The sequence below is a fragment of the Podarcis tiliguerta genome, assembly GCF_965153285.1.
Source record: "Podarcis tiliguerta genome assembly, chromosome: 1".
Taxonomy (NCBI): Eukaryota; Metazoa; Chordata; class Lepidosauria; order Squamata; family Lacertidae; genus Podarcis; species Podarcis tiliguerta.
Genome location: NC_139534.1, coordinates 127,054,833 through 127,081,649, shown reverse-complemented (window position 1 = coordinate 127,081,649; position 26,817 = coordinate 127,054,833). Strand labels below are relative to the sequence as shown.

Genomic DNA, 26,817 nt, shown 5'->3' with positions numbered 1-26,817 from the left:
AGACTAGTGTCTTTATACAGTCTGTTCAGCAGGGGGCTCCAGACTTAGTGGTGACTGGGTGGAGCTGGGAGTTGCCTGTTCTGTTCTTGTCTAGCCTCCCAACTTGTATGCCCTCTAAGGCTTCCTGCCAACCCGTTTGCTAATTAGGCCTCTTTATTACAGCCTAATTGGATTCAAGCAAACTAGAACTACAATCAATTTGCTTGCTCTTAACTTTTAATTTTATTGCATCTTAAATGTTCAGTTGGCTTTTTGCAGTTTTAATCCTACCGTGAGCTGCGTTTTGAAAACCTTTTTATTGAATTGAGGGAAATAAATTCTGGAGAGTGGATGATATTGCGAAGCATATCTCTCTAATCTATCTTTGGGGGAATTTACAGAATATTACAGTGGTTTCCATACTTACGTTCACCTCTGGTTATGTATCCTGTGGGATACGCACATGGCAAACCCGGAAGTATTTTTCTGGGTCTCGCCGCATGCGCAGAAGCGCTCTACTGTGCCATGCGCATGCGCAGAACAGGAACCCCCAGTTGCGGAAACCTCGGGGTGTGGCCAGAGCTCTGGAACGGATCCCGTCTGTTATGTACTGAAGTTCTCACCCTGGGCCAGCAGGGGCATACTGTAGATAGTTTTCACTCAGGTCCACATATGCAAATAAGGAATTGAAAGTGACGTTCAGTGATTGGATAGTTACAGAAGGTGGTTACTGTTGCGTTGTAGTGGATCTCTATATAAGCAGGCTGGCTGAACCCTTCAGTTCAGTTCTGTTCTGAGTCTGTGAATAAACAAGAGCTGTTTGAAGAATCGCTGTGTCGGCTGATATGTTCACCCACAACTTAACACCGTCCGCGACCGGAGGTACCGCTGTACTTTTCTAGTAATGCCAGAACCAAATGCCTTTCAAAAACAGGGACACCTTCGTATCCCTTTGGTACTATAGAAATCTAGATTTAAGAGCCACTTGACAAACATTGTCAGCTTCAGTTTCCTGAGATGGTCTTATTGTTTTTCCCCTGGAATTAAAACATTCCTGCCAGGTACGGGGTACAAACAGAAGGGAACATCCATTTTTCTCTCTGTCAAATTTGAAACAGGAAACACGGATCCTCCCTCCTTTCCTGGTGTCGTTGGGTCCTTCAGTCTAGGGCACCCCACTGATCTCTCTAGGGCATTGTAAACAAAACAAATCTGTGATTAAACTATAGCTGATCTACCGCTGTTAAATGGATTAGAGATGGCACTCCTAATAAACATTGATTTGGGAGAAGCTCGTTGAATGTTGTGCCCTGGGAAGGAGCCCGCAGTCTGTGACGAAATGCCGCACAAACCGATGTGAGCACAAGAGAGATGCTTAATCTTGCAGCGCAGCCCAAAGCCCTTGATCCAGCTGTATGAGAAATAAGGGATGGAGCAGCTGTGTTCATATCTGCTGACTCTGCGTGTGTGTAACTGTGTGGTGCAAGCAGGGTGTGCACACACCCTGAATGTTGACTTTTGCTCATTATTTTCCGGGCGATTCGAAATGGAAATGTAGCCTTACGTTTCAAAGGATGTTGACACACCCATCGAACTGGGTTTGGGATGACATCAATGGAGGATTAAAAACGGACTGGTTGGTACCAAGTACTAGACTACACCCAGTTTGATAGGCTTTATGAATTGAAATTATTAACTTGGACGGTATGTTGGAAGCAGGAAATAATAATAATAATAATTAATAATAAGTTAATTTAATTTCTATACTGCCCTATACACGAAGGTCTCAGGGTGGTTCACATAAAATATCAAATAATTAAATCAAAACAAAACCAACAACCCAATAAAAAACCCCAAAAGAGCCAGCATTTTTTAAAAGAATACAGTGGTACCTTGGGTTACAGACACCTCAGGTTACAAACACTTCGGGTTACAGACTCCGCTAACCCGGAAGTAGTACCTCGGGTTAAGAACTTTACCTCAGGATGAGGACAGAAATTGTGTGGCGGCAGTGCGGTGGCAGCGGGAGGTCCCATTAGCTAAAGTGGTACCTCAGGTTAAGAACGGTTTCAGGTTAAGAACGGACCTCCAGAACGAATTAAGTTCGTAACCAGAGGTACCACTGTATAGGACATGGGTAGGCAAACTAAGGCCTGGGTCCAGATCCGGCCCACTCGCCTTCTAAATCTGGCCCGCAGACGGTCTGGGAATCAACGTGTTTTTCCATGAGTAGAATGTGTCCTTTTATTTAAAATGCATCTCTGGGTTATTTGTGGGGCATAGGAATTCGTTCATTATTTTTTTTCAAAAAATAGTCCGGCCCCCCACAAGATCTGAGGGACAGTGGACCGGTCCTCTGCTGAAAAAGTTTGCTGACCCCTGGTAGAAGATGTAGATCAAGTCAGGCAAAGGCCTGGTTGAAAGGGAATATTTTTTATTTTATGTAAACTGTATTACTTTTACTGTTGTTAGCTGCTCTGAGCCCGCTTCGGTTGGGGAGGGCGGGTTATTATTATTATTATTATTATTATTATTATTATTATTTTATTTTGCCTGGCGCTTAAAGGTGTATGGTGAAGGCACCAGGCGAAATATTGCTTCTTGCCCTGAAAGCATTGCTAACACACCGGGAAGACAGGATTCTAGCTTTCAGCCTTTGCTGTCAGAGATGCACATGCTCCCTTTTCGATGCTGTGCTCACCTGGCAAACTGGTTTTGCAGGAATCGCGACTCCCTCTAGAAGCATGAGCAGCACTCCTGCAATCCGTGCCTGGCTTTTGTTTACTGCCTTTCTTCCTCTCCTGGCCTCCAAGGCACTCAGGCTGGCACACAAAGTTCTCTACCCACCCCATTTTTATCCTTGCATCGTTTCTGTGAGGTCGGGGAAGAGCTGTAGCTCAGTGGCTGAGTGTATACTTCGCAAACAAAAGGTTTCGGGCGCAATCCCCAACATTTCTAAGTAGGATTGTGAATGCCCCCATCAGCCCCGTCAGCCTAGAGCCTGATGAGACTACTCAGTGGCTACTAGCTACTAGCTCTGTTTATCTTTTATTTATTTGAACAATTTATATAGCACATATACTTCTTCTTTTTAAGAACCCTAAGTGGTTTGCAACGTACAGTATGTTTGACCTCCGCTGACAGAGGCGATGTGTGCATCTGATTGCCCCTTGTTCAGAAACGCAGTGGGTTCTGTTGTATTTGACTTAGCCACCAAGAACAGAACGCTGGACTAGATCGTAGAATCGTACAGTTGGAAGGGCCCCCAAGAGTCATCCAGTCCAACCCACTGCAATAATCTTCTTCTTCTTCTTCTTCTTCTTCTTCTTCTTCTTCTTCTTCTTCTTCTTCTTCTTCTTCTTCTTTGGAGATCACTCACAGCCGAGTAAGATTGTCTTCCATAAACACGGTTTTAACAATGAGTCCGTAAGTGACCGTGGAGGCCAATTCTGGATCCACACGTCCTTCCACAGTGGGGACATTGGTTTCCAGGCGGGAGTTGATCACAGTGTGGATTTGCCAAGTGTGCCTTCCTCTTAACACGTCTCTCCCTTGAGTTCTGAGTTCGAGTGTCTTTAAAGCCCATGCGACCTTTGGTAAAGGCTGTTCTCCAACTGGAGCGCTCACAGGCCAATGTTTCCCCATTGTCAGTGTTTATACTACTTTTTTTTTAGATTTGCCTTGAGAGAGTCTTTAAACCTCTTTTGTTGACCACTAACATTATGCTTTCCATTTTTAAGTTGGGAATAGAGTAGTTGCTTTGGAAGATTACAATCAGGCATCTGAACAACATGGCCGGTCCAAGAGAGAGTCCACCACCTTCCAAGGGAGACCGTTCCTCTGTTGAACAGCTCTTACTGTCAGAAAGATCTTCCTGATGTTTGGTTGGAATCTCTTTTCTTGTAACTTGAATCCATTGGTTCGAGTCCTACTCTCCAGAGCAGGAGGAAAACAAGCTTGCTCCCTCTTCCATGTGACAGCCATTCAGATGGCTCTCATATCTCCTCTCAGTCTACAGTGGTACCTCAGGTTAAGAACTTAATACATTCTGGAGGTTCGTTCTTAACCTAAAACTGTTCATAACCTGAGGTACCACTTTAGCTAATGGAGCCTCCCACTGCTGCCGCACCGCCACCACACGATTTCTGTTCTCATCCTGAAGCAAAGTTCTTTACCCAAAGTACTATTTCTGGGTTAGCAGAGTCTGTAACCTGAAGCGTATGTAACCTGAAGCGTATGTAACCTGAGGTACCACTGTACTCTTTTTCCAGGCTAAACATGCCCAGCTCCTTCAACGGTCCCTCAGAAACTCAGATATATAAGCTAGGTGCCAAATTCCACCTTAAACCTATGATGCAGTCGCCACAACACAATGTCTATTTGCCAGGGGGTTGGGACACAACAATTCTATGATTCTACGACCTCAGCTGCATTGCTTGACTGTAGCTTGCTCTGACAACAATTGACTTGCCCCAGTATGCAAGAAGGAGAAAGATGTACAGTCAAAATGGAAACGAACTAAGGCAGAGGTTTTTAAACTGTGGTGTGTGAGTTCCTTTACTTTTAAATGAACCAAAACTAATACGACACGAGAATGCACGAGGCTTGTTCAGAGACAATTGATTTGAAAAGATAACAAGATTGGTTCTAAAAATATTGAGACTTGGAAATACTGAGTTGAGGCTTTTCCTGCTTGCATTTGAGGTTGCAGCAGGACTTGTGGTCGTTCAGCAACGTGGTTTTTATCTATCTTTCCCTGCCCCCCAGCCCCCTTTCTAGCTACCTAATATGCAAGCTCCATTCATGCCCAAACGGACAAATGCAGATGGGCTGTGAAGCTAATTGCCAATTGGCATCTCCTGCTCACTAATTAGTCTGCTTCGTGATTGTTAATTGAAACTGCTTGCGATGAAGCTTGTGTGCAGATTGCTAGAGGGATTTCGTGGCAGAATTTCAAGCTGGGGCGATGAAGGCAGCCTTCCGTCACTGCTGCAATGCCTCCCTCTTAGAAAAGCATCCTTTCCCTTATTCGGACTGATTTTAAGGGGCCATTTTCTGTTCCTTTATATCCAGTTTGTGAGTGTGGCTGGTGGCAGCTTTGAATTCTTGCCTGCTTCAGCTGCCTCCAGCCTGTCGATCGGCTGGGTCCAAAAAAAACTCTGGGGTTTTCTTGTGCACCCTTCCAAAAGCTGGCTCATCATGCATAAGATTGCCAGCTAGCCAGCATTCTTCATGGTTTGCAAACGTGCCGCGGTGACCCCATGTGCTGATAACCTCAAGAAGATCATTATCGCCATTATTATTAATTAAATTTCTTTACCACCCTCCATCCGAAGATCAATGTAAAAACACAAAAATACATAGTATAGTAACAAACAGAAATCACAAATCCTACCCACAGTTTAAATGGCCATGGAATCCCGGGTTTTCCCTGTGAGAGCACGGCGGCCGTTTTTGTTGCCATGTTCTCGTGCGATTTTGCCCCCCCCCCCCAAAGCGCTTTTGGGGGCCGTGATCTCGTGTGGCACTCAAATGCGCATTTTGGGGCACTGTAAGAACACACCAAAAAGTGCCTTTTGAGCCCCGTGATCTTGCACAGGAGCGCAGATGGGAAGAACTTGGTTTTGGAACTCATCATGTTGGAGGATATGCCATAGATTGTTTAATTAGCCAAAGGCCAGGGAGAAGAGGAATGGCTTTCCTGGAGCCTAAAGGTGTATAATGAAGGTGCCAGGTGAGCCTTTCTGGGGAGAACACTCCACAAATGGGGAGCCACTGCAGAAAAGGACCCTTCTTGCATTGCCACCCTCCGGACCTCTTGCAGAGCAGGCACACACACAAGGAAGGGCCTCAGATGATGATAGCAGGGTCCAAATCAGTTCATATGGGGAGAGGCGATGATCACTGTAATGTGCTCTTTGTGGGGCTGCCTTTGAATCTGACCTAGAAGCTGTAGCTGTTGCAGATCCCACTCTGGCTAGGCTCCTGCTGGGGGCGGCGTAGCACGGGCATAAAAGGCCCATAAGATTTCTCAACAATGATCTCCCAATTTGCTGGCATAGGAGTGGTGTAGATTTTGCAAAGCTTTGGCTGCTGTTTAAAGACACAGTTGTTCACCTAGGCCTCTGCCGGAGATTAATATCAGGCTGTTTGGTTATCTATCAGATGCAGTTGTAATTTAGAGTGTGTAAAAAATATTTTCAATAAATAAATGGGATGGGGTTAGGGAGGTGGGATAATACCCATCATGAATGCTTTTTATGGACTTTTTTCTGAAAGCTAAATGAGTATTTCCTTAGCTTTCCACATTGAGAGGAGCTGGTGATACTAAATTGTTTGGGGTTGCTAAAACAAAGAGATTGTGAAGAGCTCTAAAAGAGGTCACAGAATTCACCCGTCACCTTATTTATTGCCTGCGATTCATAGTAACGTCTCAATATTCAGCGAACCATCTACAAAGTGACCTGAGTTTTGGAGATCAATTTGGGTAATTAATCCCCTAGTGACCCATGGCGATGGCTTGTCTTGTAGATCACCTCTAATCCAAAGACGTGCTTATCCCTTTCCCATAAATTTCAGTAGCTGTGAAATTCCCCATCTTGGCGTCTGCTCTCAGCAAAGGTCTTACGAACTCTCCCTTCTACATAGCTGTTGAGCAGCCTTCCCCAGCCTCTTGCCAGGGGTCTAGGATTCCCGACTCGCATCAGTCCCAGGCAGCATGGCCATTGCTCAGGGATGATGGGAGTTGGGAGTCCAGCATCATTTGGAGGGCACCAGGCCAGCGTACAGGATGCAGGATAAAGCTCTTCAGAGGCCTCCAAAATAATTCCATTGACAGGTTGAGCCAGGTCTTCCAGGAGCTCTTTCTGCTGTGGGCTGGAGAAGGAAAGGGAACCTCATCCAGAGATCGCAAGCCCTCTTGTGGGAATCACCCAACCTTGGGGAGGGTGTCTTAGAAGCTTGTGAGCTGCAGAAATTATAGGTGTGTGGGCTTGGAGAGGTATGACCCACCAGACATGATTGCCCAGAGGCACTGCAAACCTGGATGGTTGGAGGCAGTAACACATCTCAATATGAGTTTCTGGAAACCGCAGGAGAGAAAAGAGTGCTCTCGCACTCAGTCCTGTTTGCAGGTTTCTCGTAGGCATCTGCCTGACGGCCTTGAGAAGAGGAGGATGGACTGGGTGGGCCATTGGCCTGATCCAGCAGCAAGTGCATAATGTGTCTGAGGAGATTTCACCCCTCCCATATCCAAGAATCTGCTGATGTTCTCTGCTGATTCTCCAGAGAGGAGGGGGCGGTTTCTGCTCTCTACTTATTCCGCTCCAGCCTCACATCTAAGTGTCGGAGAGAGAGACTGAGTGTTAGAGAGAGATCGTGTGTAGAGATAAGGTTGCTGCTAAGAGCAGCTACAGACACTCAGTGCAGTTCAGCATTTTTCGTTTAGACCTCATTTAGCTCTGTATATAGTTGTGTATTATAGTTGTAGATAGAATAAAGAAGATATTCTACAGAGCTGCTCTCGAGTCGTTTATGCTCTGCTATACTCTGCTGTGCGACGATTGTCTTCTTGTGGAAGTGAATCCGGTGCTCACAACTCTAAGCTGTGAGTCCACAGCACTTTGACCTGTTCCTGCAGAAGGTGGTCTCTGGAAGTGCTACCCCAGCTCGCCTGGCCCAGTCGGGGTTGAAGTGGATGAGTCCAGTTGGTGGCACTGGCTCAAGGGCGATGTTGACATGCAGAGGACTGGGAGGCCATCTGGCAAGCCCCAGCTGTGCCGTGTCCTTCCATCGGCCCCTGCACCGACGTAAATCAGCGACCCAGGCTTCAGAACCAGGGCACACTATCAGCAGATCAAACTGCACACACAGAATAGGTGTGAGGCTTGCGGAAGCATACTACAACTACAGATTTATGAATCATAAATCAGGACAAAGAAACATGTCGTCTCTCTCTTGTGTCGTCTCAGAGAGAACAGGGAAGAACAAAAGCTATACACAAACAGAAGTTCCCAGCATACTGTGCTGGAATGTAAACAGACATGTGACACGTAACAATCCCATGCCTGTTCCTTAAGGTAGAATGGAAATGTCAACATAATGCACATTGGCAGTGCCCAGGACAAGGCAAGGATTAGGCCCTCTAACCTCCTTGTGTGCGTCAGGCAGTGGCGTAGCGTGGGGGGTGCAGGGGGGGCCGGCCGCACCGGGCGCAACATCTGGGGGGGGGGTGCGCTCGCACTCGCAGCTCTCTGCCCCTACCTGGCTCACTCACTCTCTCTCACTGCAGTGCTGGCTGTGCAAATCCGATCCGAGCCGCCGGGTCGCCGCCCACTGTGGAGGGGAGGGTGCCAGGCGTGCGGTGCGGTGCGGTGTGGAGAGAGAGCGAGGGACTATCTGGGGGAGGGACAGTGCAGCGGGGGGGGGGCGCAAGTAACTTGCCTTGCTCCGGGTTAGGGGGCGCAAATTACTTGCCTTGCCCCGGGTGCTGACAACCCACGCTACGCCACTGGCGTCAGGCAGGAGGCAACAGGCAGACTTTGCTCGCTGCGCCTCTGCAGCAGCCGCTTCTCACGAAGGTTGCCTGCCGGTCGCTGTGTTTGCCCTCGGCAAGCTCCCAGCAGCCTGTGCTCCTTGGCGGGCTTGGCAGCATCTCAGCAGCGCCAGAGCTGCAGTAGGGCAAGGAGGAGGGGAGGGGAGAGCAGGCCAAGGTGCCAAGCACAGCCCTTTCCCAGCCGCCTCTCCTTGGCACAAAGGTGGGTCCTGGGTGAGCAGGCGACTCTCATCTCTGCGCTCCTGCTGTAGGGCACATGCTGGAAGGGAGGACCCTAGGAAAGACCGGTGCAGGCTGGGAAAAGTCCAGGCTCCGACTCAGCCGCAGTGAGAAGGAGGTGCCACTGTGGCCGTTGCTCACCTCCCCACTGTGGCCTCAGCTCACCTCCCCACAGTTCCAGAAGGTGGCAGCCACACGGCCTCAGCAAGGAAGCCTGTCATGGGGGCACCAGGTTGTGCCCCCTCAGGATTATGCGCCAGGGTCCAGGGCTCCCCTCACCATCACTGTCCAGCAGGGCTTTTCTTAGGAGGGTTTCTCCCCTTCACAGTTGTTAATACTAATCTATGCAATAAATTGGACGTTTTCATGACGTACGGCATCTCTCTCTCCTTAGGATGAACTCGACCTTTCAGATAAGCATAGAGAAGCCATGTTTGCTCTTCCAGCAGAAAAGAAATGGCAGATCTACTGCAGCAAGAAAAAGGTAAGAGAAGGATTTAAAAAGTACGATAATACTCCCTCCGCAGCTCTTTGTTTTCTCTTCTGGGGGCAAGTTTGAGAAACAAAGAGGAGAATCTTGCAGGATGTGTGGGGCCGGTTTTGAGGAACCCCTAAAGGCAATACAGTTGTACTTTGGTTTTCAATCAGCTTAGTTTCCAAACGTTTTGGCTCCCAAATGCCATGAACCCAGAAGTGACTGTTCTGGTTTGCGAACTATTTTTGGAAGGCGAACGTCCGCCAGGGCTTCCGTGACTTCTGATTGGCTGCAGGAGCTTCCAGCAATTAACTCGCCAATTGACAACTACTATTGGCACTGACGCCAGCAGAGGATGGGTGCAGAGTGCGAGGCTTCTCCTCGCACACAGGAACACTTTCAGCCCTCAATATTTCCCTTCTGCACTAAAGAGTCTTCTGCAGAGCATTCCGCTATTTCTGGCCTGAGCCTAGAGACCAGACGAATCTTATATATCGTATTTTTCCGTGTATAAGACTAGAGTTTTTTAAACAAAAAAAAAATTTACCGTATTTTTCGCTCTATAAGACGCACTTTCCCCCATCCTAAAAAGTATGGGGAAATGTGTGCGCATCTTATGGAGTGAATTCAGGCGGGAGGCTCTGCTCAGCGCTCCCTTAAAAGAGCCGTGTGGAGCATGTGTTCTTGGGAGCGCTGAGCCTTTATCTCTCCTCGGGGAAAAGCCCACTCCATGTGCTCTTTAAAGGGAGCACGGCTCTTGGGGGAGGCTTAGCCGCGCGCAGCATCTCCCAGGCAGGGGATGAAGGCTCCCCTTGCCTGGTAGAGGCTGCCTGCGGCCAAGCAAGAAGTCAGTGACGGGCTGCACTTCTACCTCCTCGGGGAAAAGCCTGCAAGCACCGCACACACGCTCCACGCGGCTCGTGAAAGGGAGTGCTGAGCAGAGCCAGGGATGCATACAGGCTCTGCCAGGCTCTGCTCAGCGCTCCCTTTAAATAATATTTTTTTTCTTGCATTCCCCCTCTAAAAACTAGGTGCGCCTTATGGTCAGGTGCGTCTTATGGGGCGAAAAATACAGTACGTTTAAAATTGGGACTCATCTTATACACAGGTAGTGCTGAGGGGTGTTTCTTAATTTGCAGTCCTCCAAAAATAGGGGGCGTCTTATACATGGGGGTGTCTTATACACAGAAAAACACGGTAATTTCATGGGATACAAAGGATGACCTCAAAGCATCTTAATACAACTCAAGTAACGAAAAGGCAAGGCATGTAAAATACAACCCTGCAAAGGCCCAAATCTTTTCTTTAATGCTGCTTTGTGGGCTCTTTATGGCTGCCTCTCATGACCCCAGGGCCTAATGTATCCTGCATGATTAAAACAAACTGATGCTTTTTTTGGGGGGGGGGGGAGGAATTTGCCTACTTCCCCATTTTCATCGCCTGTTAGATTTGCATGCGCCTGGTAGACACCCGTGTCGAATTGTGGCCACGTTTCCCAGGCTGGTGCAAAATTCATGCCTAGCTAGCAGGCAGCCTCACAAGCCATCGACATGAGGACGTGTTCAGTTTAGAAAGCAGCGAGTGCAAAAGCAGCATCGCTGTATTTATGGCGGCAAGCCATCTGGGTGATCAGCGTGGGGGGGGAAGCGAACGGGGCTTGGAAGGAATGAGGTGTCTCCAGAGAAATCATGCAGGGAGGTGGAGATGGCTCTTTTCATAGAGTTGTAGCATTGGAAGGGGAACCAAAGGGTCATCCAGTCCAACCCCGTGCAATGCAGTAATTTTAAAGTAGGGTTCCAAAACTGTGGTCTGTGGACCACCAGTAGTCCATGAACTTCATTCAGGTGGTCTGCACGGTGTCTGTGAACAACGCTTATGGTTTGAATGTGGCAGAATTGACTTTCTGTTATCCATCCGTCTCAAGAGACAATGGAGTTCGCCTCCGGGGGTGAAGCCAGACTGCTGTGTTAGCAGTACCAAAGTGACCTCCTTGGGGTGCAAACCTGGGCAGCATGTGTGGGGGTCCTGGGCTGCCCAGATGACAAGACCCTCCACCAGTATGGTGTAGTGGTTAAGAGCGGTAGTCTCGTAATCTGGGGAACCGGGTTCGCGTCTCCGCTCCTCCACATGCAGCTGCTGGGTGACCTTGGGCCAGTCACACTTCTTTGAAGTCTCTCAGCCCCACTCACCTCACAGAGTGTTTGTTGTGGGGGAGGAAGGGAAAGGAGAATATTAGCTGCTTTGAGACTCCTTAAAGGGAGTGAAAGGTGGGATATCAAATCCAAACTCTTCTTTTTCTTCTTCTTTCAACCTCGCTGCTGTGGTCCAATGGAAAGCAGAGCAAGACATTTGTTTTATTACTTATTTATTTGTTGAATTTATATACCGCCCTATACCTGGAGGTTTCATGGTGGTTCACAGAATAAAATCAAAATATAAAACCACAAAATGCATAATCAAAATAAAAACAACGTCCCGAAAGCCCCTTCTACCCTCCTGCTGGGCTGTAGGAGTTGCTGGAAGGCATACAAGGTTCTGTCTTAGGGACTCCACTCCTAATTTGTGTAGGGTTTATGCCTTTTCTTTTCCTGAAAATATCCCACAAGGCAGTGGAGGTTTAGAATCAGTTTTAGGATACAGTGGTGCCCCGCAAGACGAATGCCTCGCAAGACGGAAAACCCGCTAGACGAAAGGGTTTTCCGTTTTGGAGGTGCTTCGCAAAACGAATTTGCTATGGGCTTGCTTCGCAAGACGAAAATGTCTTGCGATTCCTGGGGGTTTTTTTCCGCTCCTCACCCCCTTTTTCTAAGGCACTAAGCTGCTAATAGCCTTTTAGCAGCTAATCCGCTAATCCCTTAAGCCTTTAATAGCCGCTAATAGCCGCTAAACCGCTAATAGTGCTAATCGGCTAATGGGCTTGCTTCGCAAGACGAAAAAACCGCTAGACAAAGAGACTCACGGAACGGATTCTTTTCGTCTTGCGAGGCACCACTGTATTTAGATGTTGGCCATGTGTCTGGGTTGCTCCAGTCATGCTGGGCAGCTTCCAACAGACTAAACACATTAAGCACAGTAAAACATCAAACATTAAAAACTGCCCTGTACACGAGATATTGGGAAGATACTCCACAAGGCAGGAGAGGTTTAAGATCACAGTTTTCCTTCTCCTAGGTGGGCTGCCTTCCCAGGTGGATGAGCCCCACCTGCCCCTCACTTCCCTCTACAGTATGGGCACAAACTGCCTTATTGACCATTGGACCTACTCTTTGTCTCGTCTGCTCAATCTGCCAGAGCCTGTCCTTGCACACAGTGGTATAACAGTGCTTTAAATGTTAAAAAAAAAAAAAGTAAAGGTAAAGGACACCTGGATGGTTAAGACCAGTCAAAGGCAACTATGGGGTTGCGGCGCTCATCTCGCTTTCAGGCTGAGGGAGCCAGCATTTGTCCACAGGCAGCTTTCCGGGTCATGTGGCCAGCAGGACTAAACCACTTCTGGCACCACAGAACATCGTGACGGAAACCAGAGCACAGGGAAACGCCGTTTACCTTCCCGCTGGAGTGGTACCTATTTATCTACTCGCATTGGTGTGCTTTCAAACTGCTAGGTTGGCAGAAGCTGGGACAGAGCAACCGGAGCTCACTCCGTTGTGGGGATTCGAACTGCCAATCTTCTGATAAGCAAGCCCAAGAGGGTCTGTGGTTTAGACCACAGCACCACCCGCATCCCTTTGCTTTAAATGTATGGGGTGAATGCACCCAAAGAATACCGTAGTAGAGGGGACGTGTCCTTTATGCCTTCATTCACAAATCCCCGAGCTACTTTTGGACTGAGAAAATGGCATGGCAGGGGCCTCCGATGGGTGCCAAGACTCCACAGGCATTTGATGGTGTGTTTTCAATACATTATGAATGCCTAAGCTGTGTCGAGATGCCAGAAAGAGGACCCCTAGATCTCTCCGAGGGTGCCCCCTCTTCCCACACCGCTTGCATCCAGTCTGCGGAGGAGTCGGCCTCCCACTTCAATAGAGTCTGCCTTTTCCCTTCTCATTTGCCTGCCCCACCCGTCCTCCCATGGCTGCCAAATGGTTGTAGAAGCCTGTGCCGTGCGAGCGATCAAGGGGACTCCAAAGCCGCGAGGAACAAAAGCGATCCTGATTGAGGGGGATCTGGATTTATTACATAATGGCTGTGGCGAGAGATGGGAGATTGAGGCTGGCTTGGCTGCTTCTGAAAAGGGAGGCAGAACGAGAGAAGAGCGAAGCAGTAATAGAAAGTCGCTGGGCAGTGACCCCGAGAAAGGAATGCAGCGCACGTGAAACAGTGAAGCCCAAGCGATGACTCCGCTCAGGGGAGGGATTTTCGGATTACGATAGAAAAGGCCTTTGAAGTTCATTTGGGTTTGTGGGTTTTTAAGGCCAGTGGGCGGGTGGAATACGAAAGGGAAATGAGGATACTGAGTTCTCCTTCTCAGATGGATATGGGGTGTTTAAATATGAAGGAGTACTTTAAAAAGCAGAGACATCACCTTGCCAACAAAGGTCCGTATAGTTGAAGCTATGGTTTTCCCAGTAGTGATGTATGGAAGTGAGAGCTGGACCATAAAGAAGGCTGATCGCCGAAGAATTGATGCTTTTGAATTATGGTGCTGGAGGAGACTCTTGAGAGTCCCATGGACTGCAAGAAGATCAAACCTCTCCATTCTGAAGGAAATCAGCCCTGAGGGCTCACTGGAAGGACAGATCCTGAAGCTGAGGCTCCAATACTTTGGCCACCTCATGAGAAGAGAAGACTCCCTGGAAAAGACCCTGATGTTGGGAAAGATGGAGGGCACAAGGAGAAGGGGACAACAGAGGACGAGGTGGTCAACAAAAGACTCACTCAAGGCAAATCTAAATAAAAAGTAGCATAAACACTGACAGTTGGGAAACACTGGCCTGCGAGCGCTCCAGTTGGAGAACAGCCTTTACCAAAGGTGTTGTGGGCTTTAAAGACACTCAAACTCAGAACTCAAGGGAGAGACGTGTTAAGAGGAAGGCACTCTTGGCAAATCCACACCGTGATCAACTCCCACCCGGGAACCAATGTCCCCACTGTGAAAGCACGTGTGGCTCCAGAATTTGCCTCCACAGTCACTTACGGACTCCCTGTTAACACTTTGTTTATGGAAGACGATCTTACTTGGCTACAAGTGATCGCCGAAGAAGAAGTAGTAGTAATACCTATTGGTGCTGCCCTGCAAATGTCAATAGCAGTTTCTGTTGGAATTTTTCTCTCCTCGGATGTAGCTGTGCCCGCAGTGCTAAGATGGCAAAAGATAAAAATTGGAATTAACTGACCCTGGAGCATTGCAATTGATGGCCACTGGCAATCCTTCAATTGTGTGCATTTAAAGAAAGAAATGAAGCTGTGCGCACAAGTGTAAACTGAGAACAGGGAGTGAGGGAAGAATGTGGAATAATAACCTGAGACCGGGTTCAAGCCAGATTATAGGCATATTTCAATAGCTTAGTGCAAACAGCCAGATGGAGATCACTGAAACTATTCAGCAGGCGATTTTAGAGACTGAAAACTGTTGCCTTCTTAAGTCAAAAACAGCTTCCCCCAACCCCGTGACCTTCTGATATTTTGGACCACAGCTTCCGTCAACATCCCTGTCATCTGATGAGAGTGTTACGCTCCGAAGCATATGAAAGGAGCACCAGGTTGCGGGAAGCTGATATGATGTTTCCTGAATCCTGAGAAGGGCTTTTGCTAAATTGCCAGAGAAAGATTTGCACAGTCCAAAGCTGTTCAGGCACTGCAGGAGTAGCTCGTTTAAAGTCCGGTTTCCAGGCTTTGGTAATTAACCAAGAACAGGCCGTAAGCTTTTCTTTTGAGCTGTGAAATCAGCAACTTTATATCATTAAAAAAAACCCAACAGCAGCAGCATCACCTTCATTCAATCACAACCTCCCTCCCTGTCTCCCTCAGGTATTTAAACTCTTACCTTTGTGGATAGAAATTCCAGTCGCCAGACAGCCTGTGATAAAAATCGCAGGCGGCTAGCAAGAATGACTGCTTTGTGTAGATGGAGAACAGTATCAGCCACGTTGATACCTTGCAGTTGGTACCTCTTCGGATTTGCTATTTTGCTGCAGGTTGCAAGGTTTTTGCAGGTGCAGAGTTAGATGTCTCTGGGCAGCAGAATGAACAGCAGCCCACTGTATTATAGTGGCAGTTGGCACAGTGTGGGTTTTTTGTGTTTTTTAAGGAACAAATGCATGGGGCAATTCAATACACAGGAAGCTGCATTATACAGAGTCAGACCACTGGTCTTATCTATCTCATTTTGTATTGTATTATGTTGTTCACTGTGGTTTGCTGTTGTTTTATTGTTTGGAGTTTAGAAATTACTTATTGTAACTGTTAAGAGTGGATTTCTGTTTAATTTTGAAATGCTGATATTTAATATTATTCTATGTTATTTTAATGAATGTTGAATGTTATTTTATTTGCATATTGTATATTGTATTATGCATATTGTCTTATTTATATGATGTTAGCCGCTCTGACTATGCAAAAGCCTTTGACTGTGTCGACCACAGCAAACTATGGCAAGTTCTTAAAGAAATGGGAGTGCCTGATCACCTCATCTGTCTCCTGAGAAATCTCTATGTGGGACAAGAAGCTACAGTTAGAACTGGATATGGAACAACTGATTGGTTCAAAATTGGGAAAGGAGTACGACAAGGCTGTATTTTGTCTTCCTGCTTATTTAACTTATATGCAGAATTCATCATGCGAAAGGCTGGGCTGGATGAATCCCCAGGTGGAATTAAGATTGCTGGAAGAAATATCAACAACCTCAGATATGCAGATGACACAACCCTGATGGCAGAAAGTGAGGAGGAATTAAAAAACCTTTTATTGAGGGTGAAAGAGGAGAGCGCAAAATATGGTCTGAAACTCAACATCAAAAAAACGAAGATCATGGCCACTGGTCCCATCACCTCCTGGCAAATAGAAGGGGAGGAAATGGAGGCAGTGAGAGATTTTACTTTCTTGGGCTCCATGATCACTGCAGATGGTGACAGCAGTCACAAAATTAAAAGATGCCTGCTTCTTGGGAGGAAAGCAATGACAAACCTAGACAGCATTTTAAAAATTAGAGACATCACCTTGCCAACAAAGGTCCGTATAGTAAAAGCTATGGTTTTCCCAGTAGTGATGTATGGAAGTGAGAGCTGGACCATAAAGAAGGCTGATCGCCGAAGAATTGACACTTTTGAATTATGGTGCTGGAGGAGACTCTTGAGAGTCCCATGGACTGCAAGAAGATCCAACCTATCCATTCTGAAGGAAATCAGCCCTGAGTGCTCACTGGAAGGACAGATCCTGAAGCTGAGGCTCCAATACTTTGGCCACCTCATGAGAAGAGAAGACTCCCTGGAAAAGACCCTGATGTTGGGAAAGATGGAGGGCACAAGGAGAAGGGGACGACAGAGGACGAGATGGTGGGACAGTGTTTTCGAGGCTACCAGCATGAGTTTGACCAAACTGCGGGTGGCAGTGGAAGACAGGAGTGCCTGGCGTGCTCTGGTCCATGGGGTCACGAAGAGTCGGACACGACTAAACGACTAAACAACAACAGCCGCTCTGAGCATGGCTTTGGCCAGGGAGGGTGGGATACAAATAAATTTATCATCATCATCATCATCATCATCATCTTTTTTTTTCCTTCAGTGATTTTTATTGATTTTTTTTTTTCAAATATCTTAAACACAATACAGCTTTATTCTCCTTAAAATCTATATCTTATCCGAATTAACTTCCCTTCACCCCTCTTCTGGCTTCTCTATATTGCTCTTACTTAAGCATGTTTACTATATATACATTCTATAAATGTCTATAATTCCTTAATAAGTTTTTGTATTGTACTTTAAACATACAGTCCTTATTATATTACCGTATTACATCTTACGGTCTAACCAAATGTTTACAATAAACACTATGAGTTTTATTTCAGTCCTGTGAGTGTCTTTATTCATGTACAGTTTTCTCTAAGTAGACCATAAATTTGGACCATTCTTTTGGGAATTTCTCATTGTCCGGCTGTCGGATTCTTATCTGTATATTGGCTACATTGCCTGGCAGCAGCTAGCCAGAGTTATATCCCAGGAGTCTTTCCCCAAACTTACCAGGAGCAGCTAGGAACCAAACCTGGGGCATTCTGCATTCAACACACCTGCTCTGCCATTGAACCACAAGCTCCAGGGCTTATTGATGTCTGGGGCCGTGAACCCCCAGGTACCAATTTCTCTGGTACTAGCAATGAATGAAGACTGGTGTGCTTCCATCCTTCCTGGAGAGACACCTGTTTGGCCAATGCTGGAAATCCTTTAGTGATATATGGAAGTGGAACCTTAAAATAATTCCCCCTTTTCAATACCTGCTCTTGTTTCTCCCCCACCCCCAGAGCGGCTCCCCCACCCCACCCCCGTCTTCCCGTCTGAAGCCAAAAAAGGCATCTGTTAGCAATCTTTAGGGTTTTAAACTGAAGCTTTTTAAACAATGAGTCGTTTGACAATGAAAGGTATTTGATCATGCTGTATTTGCTTATTATGTGTGTGGTGGGGGGAATGGATGGATGGATGAACAGAGAACCTGGGAAATACAAGCCTTTGGTTTGGGGGTTTGGGGGGGTGGCGTGTGAAGCTAAAGGAAGGCCATTCCATAAAGGGACCCCTGACCATTAGGTCCAGTTATGACCAACTCTGGGGTTGCGGCGCTCATCTCGCTTTATTGGCCAAGGGAGCCGGCGTACACCTTCGGGGTCATGTGGCCAGCAGGACTAAGTTGCTTCTGGCGAACCGAAGCAGCGCACAGAAACGCCGTTTACCTTCCCGCCGGAGCGGTACCGCTTTCGAACTGCTAGGTTGGCAGGAGCAGGGACTGAGCAACGGGAGCTCACCCCCATCACGGGGATTCGAACCGCCGACCTTCTGATTGGCAAGTCCTAGGCTCTGTGGTTTAACCCACAGCGCCACCCACGTCCCTTGGCCATTCAATTCCCTCCAACCTTTCTCCAATGAAAATAGGGACATCCTGTCAGTACAGTAGATTTGCAGAGTCAACATTGATCTGAATCCTTTCCTGACTGGTCAGCAAGAAACACCGTTAGGTTACAACCTGTCCAGGGAATCATTGTCCCACAGGGGAGGAGCTGTGACCCAGTGGTTAGAGCACCTGCCCTGCATGCAGAAGAAGGCCCTGGGTTCAATTCCTGTCAATTCTAGGTAATCATCATCATCATCATCATCTTTATTTATAACCCGCCCTCCCCAGCCAAGACTGTTCTCAGGGCGGCAAACACTAGGTATAAAAACAATTGACTGAAATACAACTTAAAAACAAGATTAAAATACGACATTAAAACATTAAAAATGCAGCCTCATTTCAGTAGGAACTCAAATACAGTAAAGAACTTTTTGGGGGATGAAAACGTCAAGTCTTCACCAAGGCCAACTATCCAGACTGGTCCTACATGGGCCAGAAAAAAGCCAGGGAAGTCCACAAATAGGAGTTCCATCACAGAAAGAGAAAGAAAAAAGGAAAGAGGGGGAGGGGATCAAGTTGATTCCAAGCCAAAGGCCAGGCGGAACAAGCCTGTCTTATAGGCCCTGCGGAAAGAAATCAGATCCTGCAGGGCCCTGGTCTCATGAGACAGAGCGTTCCACCAGGCCGGGGCCTGTGTTGAAAAGGCCCTGGCCCTGGTTGAGGCTAATCTGACTTCCTTAGGGCCCGGGACCTCTAGGGTGTTGCTGTTTATGGACCTTAAGGTCCTCCGTGGGGCATATTGGGAGAGGCGGTCCCATAGGTACGAGGTAGGGCTGAGAGTGACCTCTCTCTGAAACCCTGAACAGCCACTGCCAGTCAGGGTAAGACAATGCTAAGCCAGATGGCCTGATTCTTTGTCAGGGAGCTCCTTATCTTGTCCGGAGAACAGCTGCACAAAACTTAGGCAGTTTCTCAAAGGCCAAGGGAAAGAGTTATGCTCGAAAACGCCTTTTCGCTTCGGCAGTGGATCAGATTCCCACGAGAGGTGGTGGACTCCTTCCGTGGAGATTTTAAAGCAGAGGTTGGATGGCCGTCTGTCCTGGATGCCGAGATTCCTGCATTGCAGGGGGTTGGACTAGATGACCCTTGGATCCCTTCCAACTCATATTTATGGGACCGCCTCTCCTGGTCTGCCCTGCAGAGAACCTTAAAGTCCGTGAACAACCATAGTTTAGAGATCCTGGGCCCTAAGGAAGTCAGTCAGACTATCCTCTACCAGGGCCAGGGCCTTCTCAGTGATGTATATGTTGTGCATCCCAGCTATCATAACTTGTCTTCCTCCAGGGCTTCCTGGCCCCTTCCCAGCCGCCTCTCATTTCCTAAAGAGAGAAAAGTTGCGTTCTTTGCACCGATTGCATTTGTCGAGATGCAATCAAATTGTATTTTATTTATTCAATAAATGTAATGAACGTCGCCTCCCGGTTCTTTGACCCTTGAGTCCAAAGCTGCAGGAATAAACTGATGATGAAAGCAATCAGATTGATATTTAATATGATTTTTAAAAATATTTAATATGATTACTTTTTGGCTTTCCAGTGCAAGTAGGAACACAGGGAGCTAGCTGCCTTAAAAAGCGTCAGACTGTTGGTCCATTTACCTCGGTATTGTCGGCATTGACTGGCAACAACTCTCCAGGCTATCTTTAGGAGTCTTCCCACCCCATCTCCAGCCTTACCAGGGGACATCAGGGTTTGAACCCGCAGCCCTTTTCATGCAACCCCCTGAACTATGCTTCTTGCCTTTTTAAGGTGATTCACAGAAGGCCATCTGCAGATAAAATAGCTTGGACACAAGGACTTGTATGCTAGGAAAGAGAGAATTTGTAGTGTTTCTTTAACATATTTATGAGCCACTTGAGAAGCTCTTAGGGTACCTGAATGTAGGTTTTTGCTGTTCTGCTTGGACCTCTTTTCCTGGCTGCACCCTTGGGGCCCTCGATGACGAGGTTTCTGGCTACAAGCTTGAGCTCAGCAACCCTACCAATGTTATCTTCAAATATCTCACATGGAAGAGGGAACAAGCTTGCTTTCTCCTGCTCTGGAGGGTAGGACTCTAACCAGTGGCTTCGAGTTACAAGAAAGGAGATTTCCGACTCAACATCAGGAAGAACTTTCTGACGGTGGGAGCTGTTTGACAGTGGAATGGTCTCCCTCGGAAGGTGGTGGACTCTACTTCCTTGGAGATTTTTAAGCAGAGGTTGGATGGCTGTCTGTCATGGATGCATCAGCTGAGATTCCTGCATTGCAGGGGGTTGGACTAGATGACCCTTAGTGTCCCGACTCTACGATGTGCATGCACCATATGCCTTTCCTGCAAAGTTCTTCTGCCTTTAATGGGATATTTCAGTCTTATTTGCCACTTTGCCCCAGGGCGCTGGTGACCACTGAAATTGGCTCGCCCTTTTGAGTGTGTGTGTGAGACTGGCAGGGTAGCAATTTACTCTCTTACCCTTCCAGCGATGGTGTGAAATGAGGACATTAGCGCATCTGTCTGTTTCAGTGCTCTAGGAAGAAGGTGACATTTCTGGCACACATTTTTGTTTTTTTGTTTTTTATAAGATTTTTTATTAGACATTTTATAGTTATAAAGAGAAAAACAATAAAAAAGACAATACATGAATTCAACAAACAATACATCGACAATAAAAGAAAAAAAAACAAAACAATACAGCAATACAACATAAGAAGAAAAAACACATCCAAATTTTTATATCCAAATCTTTCATTAGCTTATTTCCTCGACTTCCTCACACCTCCTTTTTTTGTATTCTAGTTCAAATTACCTAGTTCAACAGATCCTTTCCCTCTTCTTCAATTTTTGTTCTATAATTTATTTTGACACAATTTAACTTTCAATTTTCCAATTTGACACATTTAACACTTATTCATATAATTCTTAATAACCCTTCTGCTAAAACCATATAAGTTCATTCCAATATACTTCTAACATTCATTAATTTTGCAATATTTCTGTAAATATACTTTAATTTTTTTCCAATCTTCTTCCATCGACTCTTCTCCTTGGTCTCGGATTCTGCCAGTCATTTCCGCCATTTCCATATAGTCCATCAGTTTCATCTGCCATTCTTCCTGGGTGGGTAGTTCTTGCGTCTTCCAATACTTTGCAATTAGTATTCTTGCTGCTGTTGTAGCACACATTTTTGTGTGGCACACATTTTTTTGTTGTGGCACACATTTTTGAATCCCTCTGGCCAGATTTTTGGAGAGCAAGAACCTCCAAAGGAAATGAAAGCAGGGGAGGCAGAAGGAAAGAAACCACACTGGGTCAACCTGTTCTATAGCGATGGGAATATTCTGATATCTAGGGCTGCACAAGGTGAAATGTCCTTTCTCTAGCATACGTGGGTGTGGAGTTTGAGCCTTTGGAGCTGCCTTGTCCAGCCCAGAGTCTCCACATGTTGCTGGACCGCTGCCCCAGCATGGCGCAGTGGCAAGGGCTGATGGGAGTTGTAGTTCGGCATCATCTGGGAGCACCCTCGGTTGGGGAAGATGGCTTCAGAGGAGGTGGCCGTTGTTTATCTCCCACCACCTCTCTGGGACAACTTTAGCTGGTGGGCGGGATGGGCTGCCTGCCACTCCTGTGATATCATAATGACAGAGTGATGGACAGGTGGGTGATCCACCTGCCAAAATTGGCGCACAGGGTGGGGGAAAGTTAGTGAGTAACTGAGCAGGGTCAGACCCTCACCTGCCAGCAAGAGTCAAATCCTTCTTTCTCTGTGAGGAATTAGCGTACACAGCTGAGCCAAGCAGGATTGAACCCCATCCCTTAAGAACTTGGATCCAGGAGATTTCAGGGACCTCCTGACCCCCTTCCTAGGCAATTGAGGTCTTCTGGGTGGTCTCTTGTCAGTGGTCCCCCATGGCTCATATGCACCTGGAGCCAGGAGTTCTGCATTATGAGCTCAATTTCATGGAAACCCCTTCCAGTTTCAGTCAAACAGGTCGCCCTCCCTGTTGAATTTCTGGTGGCTACAGAAGACTTTTAATTCCAGCGGGCAATTTGAACCAACTTCTGCTTTTATAGCTTTTTAACTGTTATCTATATTGTATTCTTGGGACGCGGGTGGCGCTGTGGGTTAAACCACAGAGCCTAGGACTTGCCAATCAGAAGGTTGGTGGTTCGAATCCCCGCGACGGGGTGAGCTCCCTGCTCCTGCCAACCTAGCAGTTCAAAAGTACATCAAAGTGCAAGTAGATAAATAGGTACCGCTCTGGCGGGAAGGTAAACGGCGTTTCCGTGCGCTGCTCTGGTTCGCCAGAAGTGGCTTAGTCATGCTGGCCACATAACCCGGAAGTTGTACGCCGGCTCCCTTGGCCAGTAAAGTGAGATGAGTGCCGCAACCCCAGAGTCGGCCACGACTGGACCTAATGGTCAGGGGTCCCTTTACCTTTACCTTTTATATAGTATTCTTGGCTGTATACCACAAGACAGTTGTCATTAATATGTATGAGGATCCCAAACTTGGGCCTCCTGCTGTTTTCGAACTACAGTTCCCATCATTCCTGACCACTGGCCTTGCTAGCTAGGGATAATGGGAGTTGTAGTCCAACAACAGCTGGAGACCCAAGTTTGGGAAACACTGGTATAGATTGTTGAAATAAACAAAGCAATAATCCATCTTTTAGCCTTACCTGCAGCATGGATCCAGGGGCAGGGGGGAAGAGAGAGAGAGAGATGCTGTTAGATTTGTTGTAAACCAAATCTACAGATTCCAACTCCTATCATCCCCAACCAGGATGGCCACCATGTGCACCAACTCAGTCATAGAATCATAGAATCATAGAGTTGGAAGAGACCACAAGGGCCATCAAGTCCAACCCCCTGCCAAGCAGGAACCACCATCAGACCACTCCTGACATATGGTTGTCAAGCCTCTGCTTAAAGACCTCCAAAGAAGGAGACTCCACCACACTCCTTGGCAGCAAATTCCACTGTCAAACAGCTCTTACTGTCAGGAAGCTCTTCCTAATGTTTAGGTGGAATCTTCTTTCTTGTAGTTTGGATCCATTGCTCCGTGTCCGCTTCTCTGGAGCAGCAGAAAACAACCTTTCTCCCTCCTCTATATGACATCCTTTTATATATTTGAACATGGCTATCATATCACCCCTTAACCTCCTCTTCTCCAGGCTAAACATGCCCAGCTCCCTTAGCCGTTCCTCATAAGGCATCGTTTCCAGGCCTTTGACCATTTTGGTTGCCCTCCTCTGGACACGTTCCAGTTTGTCACTGTCCTTCTTGAACTGTGGTGCCCAGAACTGGACACAGTACTCCAGGTGAGGTCTGACCAGTCTAGGGGCAAGGTGTCTTTGGCCCCCCTCAATATCTGCTGGTGGGGGACTGGGCCTGTTAAATAGTGGGTAGACATGGCAGACGACACAGCGATTTCTCCAAAGCAGCTCTTTATTTTGTAAGCTGGAACAGAACTGAACAGCAAACAGCTCAGCCGGCCTGCTTTTATAGGAGCCGGCTGTCAACAGTGTAGCAACAACAACCCAGGGTTTCCCGCCTAAAATAACTGACGTGGACCTGAGTGAAAACTATCTACAGTATCCCCCTGCTGGCCCAGGGTGAGAACTTCAGTACATAACAGGGCCCCCTCAGTGTTGAGGGGGCAGAGGACACCAAACATGGCGCTGGTTGCTCCTGAGCATGCGAGAGGCCCCGCGCCATGCCGGGCTCTCTGATTGGTCTCCTGCCAATGATGTGTTGCGTGGCGTGCTCCTCAATCTTGGGCACAAAATGGCGCCTCTCTATTGGATTCTGAGGCGATAGGAACTGGAAGCCAACAACTTCTCAGGTGCCACAGCTTCCTCATCCCCGGACCAGAAAGAACATTTTTAGTACGTTTTGTGACTTGCACCTGCAATTCGCCCCCTCCTCTTGTTTTACTTAAACCCTTGTTTTTATTAAACGGAACTTCCCAGTCTACAGTCGTGTGAGGACTTATCTGCCTCTCGTTACCCAGCCAGAAGGTCACATACCAAAATGCTCCACAACAGGAACAGGGCTGGGCTGAGTCTGGGAATCCTTCCTCCCCTATAAAATGGGGGCAACTGTAATAAACACATAATCTCTTGTGATTCCCCTTTTTTAAAATAAAAAAAAGGCTGAACTTTTGAGTGGAGCAGATTTCAGAACTGCAACTTGGGAGTATTTGCGGCCCTCACGGCTTTGCCAGATTGTTTGCGACACAACAGCATAACAAATGAAATAATAATAATGTTTTTTGTGTTGCCGTGGTGTTTTGCAAAAAGGTGGCATATACATTCAATAATATAATGAGCTCCAGTTTGGTGTTTTCACTAGTATACGCAGTTTTAGGCAGGCTAATATAATGCATCTAAGTTCACGTTAATTTTGTTCGGAGGATTACACTACAAAATGGTGGGATAACTGTGTTTCAGTTCTTGTGTTGCCTTGGGAAGTATGACAGATAGGTTCGCATGGAAACGGGAATCTCAACTGGGTGGCTTACTCCTGTGTAATGCGTTTTGAAGATTGGCCTTGGGGGAAAGATGAGAACAGCAGCGTCCTTCCGTTCTTCCGCTGCCCGCAGATATCTGTCCCAGCTTTGATTTCCTCAGTTGGGTTTCTGTTGTGCTTAACTGAGAGTGCTCTTGCGAAGCATCGTCTCCCAGAGGAGGAAATGACTGCTCCGGGAGGTGAGGAAAGAGGAAATCTCCATCTCGGCTACACAATTCTGACCCAGCGCTGCTATATTTTAGCTTCTTTCACTTGCCACTCTTCCTTTCAGAGACACCCCCCCCCCGCCTTCCTGCTCCCTTGTTTCCGTATTTGGGCTAAACATGGCTTGGTCACCTGACCCCAGACAGGGATGTCACAGCGCTGTGTCCTGCCTTGTCTGCAAATCAGCAAAATCCAGGAAGCTGCTGTGAGCCTGCAGCTGGGATTAAGCCACAGGTGCAGAGATAAGGAGGTTTCTTACTTCCCACCCACCCCCACCACCCCCAAAAAGTTGTACAGCCAATGGCCTGTTTTTGAGCTAGAGCTGAATTTCAGCCTTCGTGTTGAAATCCATATGTTCAGTGTGGCAGGACCTTTGACCAAGCAGCTGAGCAAACTGCATGGGAAGCATTTTTCTGCAATTCATCAAAGAGCCTGTGTGCTGCTCAGAGCTCATCAGCTGTGCAAAAGCAGCCAAAGTGGGGAATTCTGCAATCCTTGAAGGAGCGCACAGCTCAAAGAGGTTCCTGAGCCTTGGGAGGAAGGGAGATTTAGTAACTCTGCAGCTTGCTTGATCAGGTTTAAAGCCTTTTCCGCAGTGGCTCCCCGTTTGTGGAATGCTCTCCCCGTGGAGGTTCGTCTGGCGCCTTCATTATACACCTTGAGGTGCCAGGCATTTGGTTAACCTCTTTAACCAGGCATCTGATGCCCTTTTAAAATGAAAACCAGGCTCCAGCGACATCCACAGGGGCAGAACTCCTGGCTTCTCTCTCGAGTCCCTGCCTGCCACCGTCCTCTGGCTCAGAATCCCCTGCAGTTCCTCTTCCAGAGGCTATAAGGCAGGCTTCCCCAACCTTGGCCCTCCAGATGTTTTGAGACTACAATTCCTATCATCCCTGACCACTGGTCCTGCTAGTTAGGGATCATGGGAGTTGTAGGCCAAAAACATCTAGAGGGCCAAGGTTGAGGAAGCCTGCTATAAGGCAAGCACCCTCAGCCAGGCAGCCGGACAGCATCTCCAGGTAGATGGAGCCTACCACACGTCAGCCTTGATTACCCTCTGTAAGGCTCCAGCTGGCTCCAGCTCCCTCAGAAACACCTTCTCTTGTAGCTGTCCAAGGTCCTACATGCTCTCTCCTTGTCTGGGGGCTTTGTGACCCAACAACGCCTGCTTCATCTGTGGGCCTCAATTGCCCAGGGTTGCCTTAGGCAAAGTCCCCCTGTATTGTCCAGTTAAGGGCATTAAGATCCACGTATGGGGCCTCATTAGTTTTGCTGTGGCCTAGCGATGATCGCAGAGGTGGGCTTTCCCCGCTGGGGGCTCTTGCACCATGGAAAGCTCTCCCTGCTGAAATCCGAAGGGCCCCATCAGTATTGGCATTCCGACGGCTGTGGAAGACACACCTGTTCAGAAAAGCGTTCCCGTGGTCTTCTGACTTGGGAACTGCCTGTTTAGTGGTTAGGCTGTTTTAAGGGGCTTGTTTTGTTGCGTCTTTTAACAGGTTGCCTATTTTGGTGTTTTGACGGAATTGTTTCATTTCGTGTTTCAATTATGTGCGTTTCCATTTTTTATCATTGGTTTTATGCTTGTCAACCACTCAGAAACCACTTCGGTAGTTAAACTATGCTGTTGTTGTGTTGTTGTTACACTCTGTAAGCCCTTCTCCCAACCCATGTGACTGGTTGCAACTCAGCCCTTCCTAATAAGGTTTGGCCATTTTGTGGGCATCCTAAAGTTGCAGGCTGCCTAGCATTTCGTTCTGCTCTGAACTGCTACCTAGGGAGC

General features: G+C 47.4%; 1 protein-coding gene across 2 annotated transcripts in view; it reads left to right on the top strand.

Annotated features, from left to right (window-relative positions):
- Positions 1–26,817, top strand: part of DAAM1 (dishevelled associated activator of morphogenesis 1) — a 180,917-nt gene that overhangs the window by 73,635 nt on the left and 80,465 nt on the right. For both annotated transcript variants that reach the window (XM_083434806.1, XM_083434805.1), the window contains exon 3: positions 9,147–9,236. In XM_083434806.1, coding sequence (XP_083290932.1) covers positions 9,147–9,236 — 90 coding nt within the window. The remainder of the gene's footprint in view (positions 1–9,146; positions 9,237–26,817) is intronic.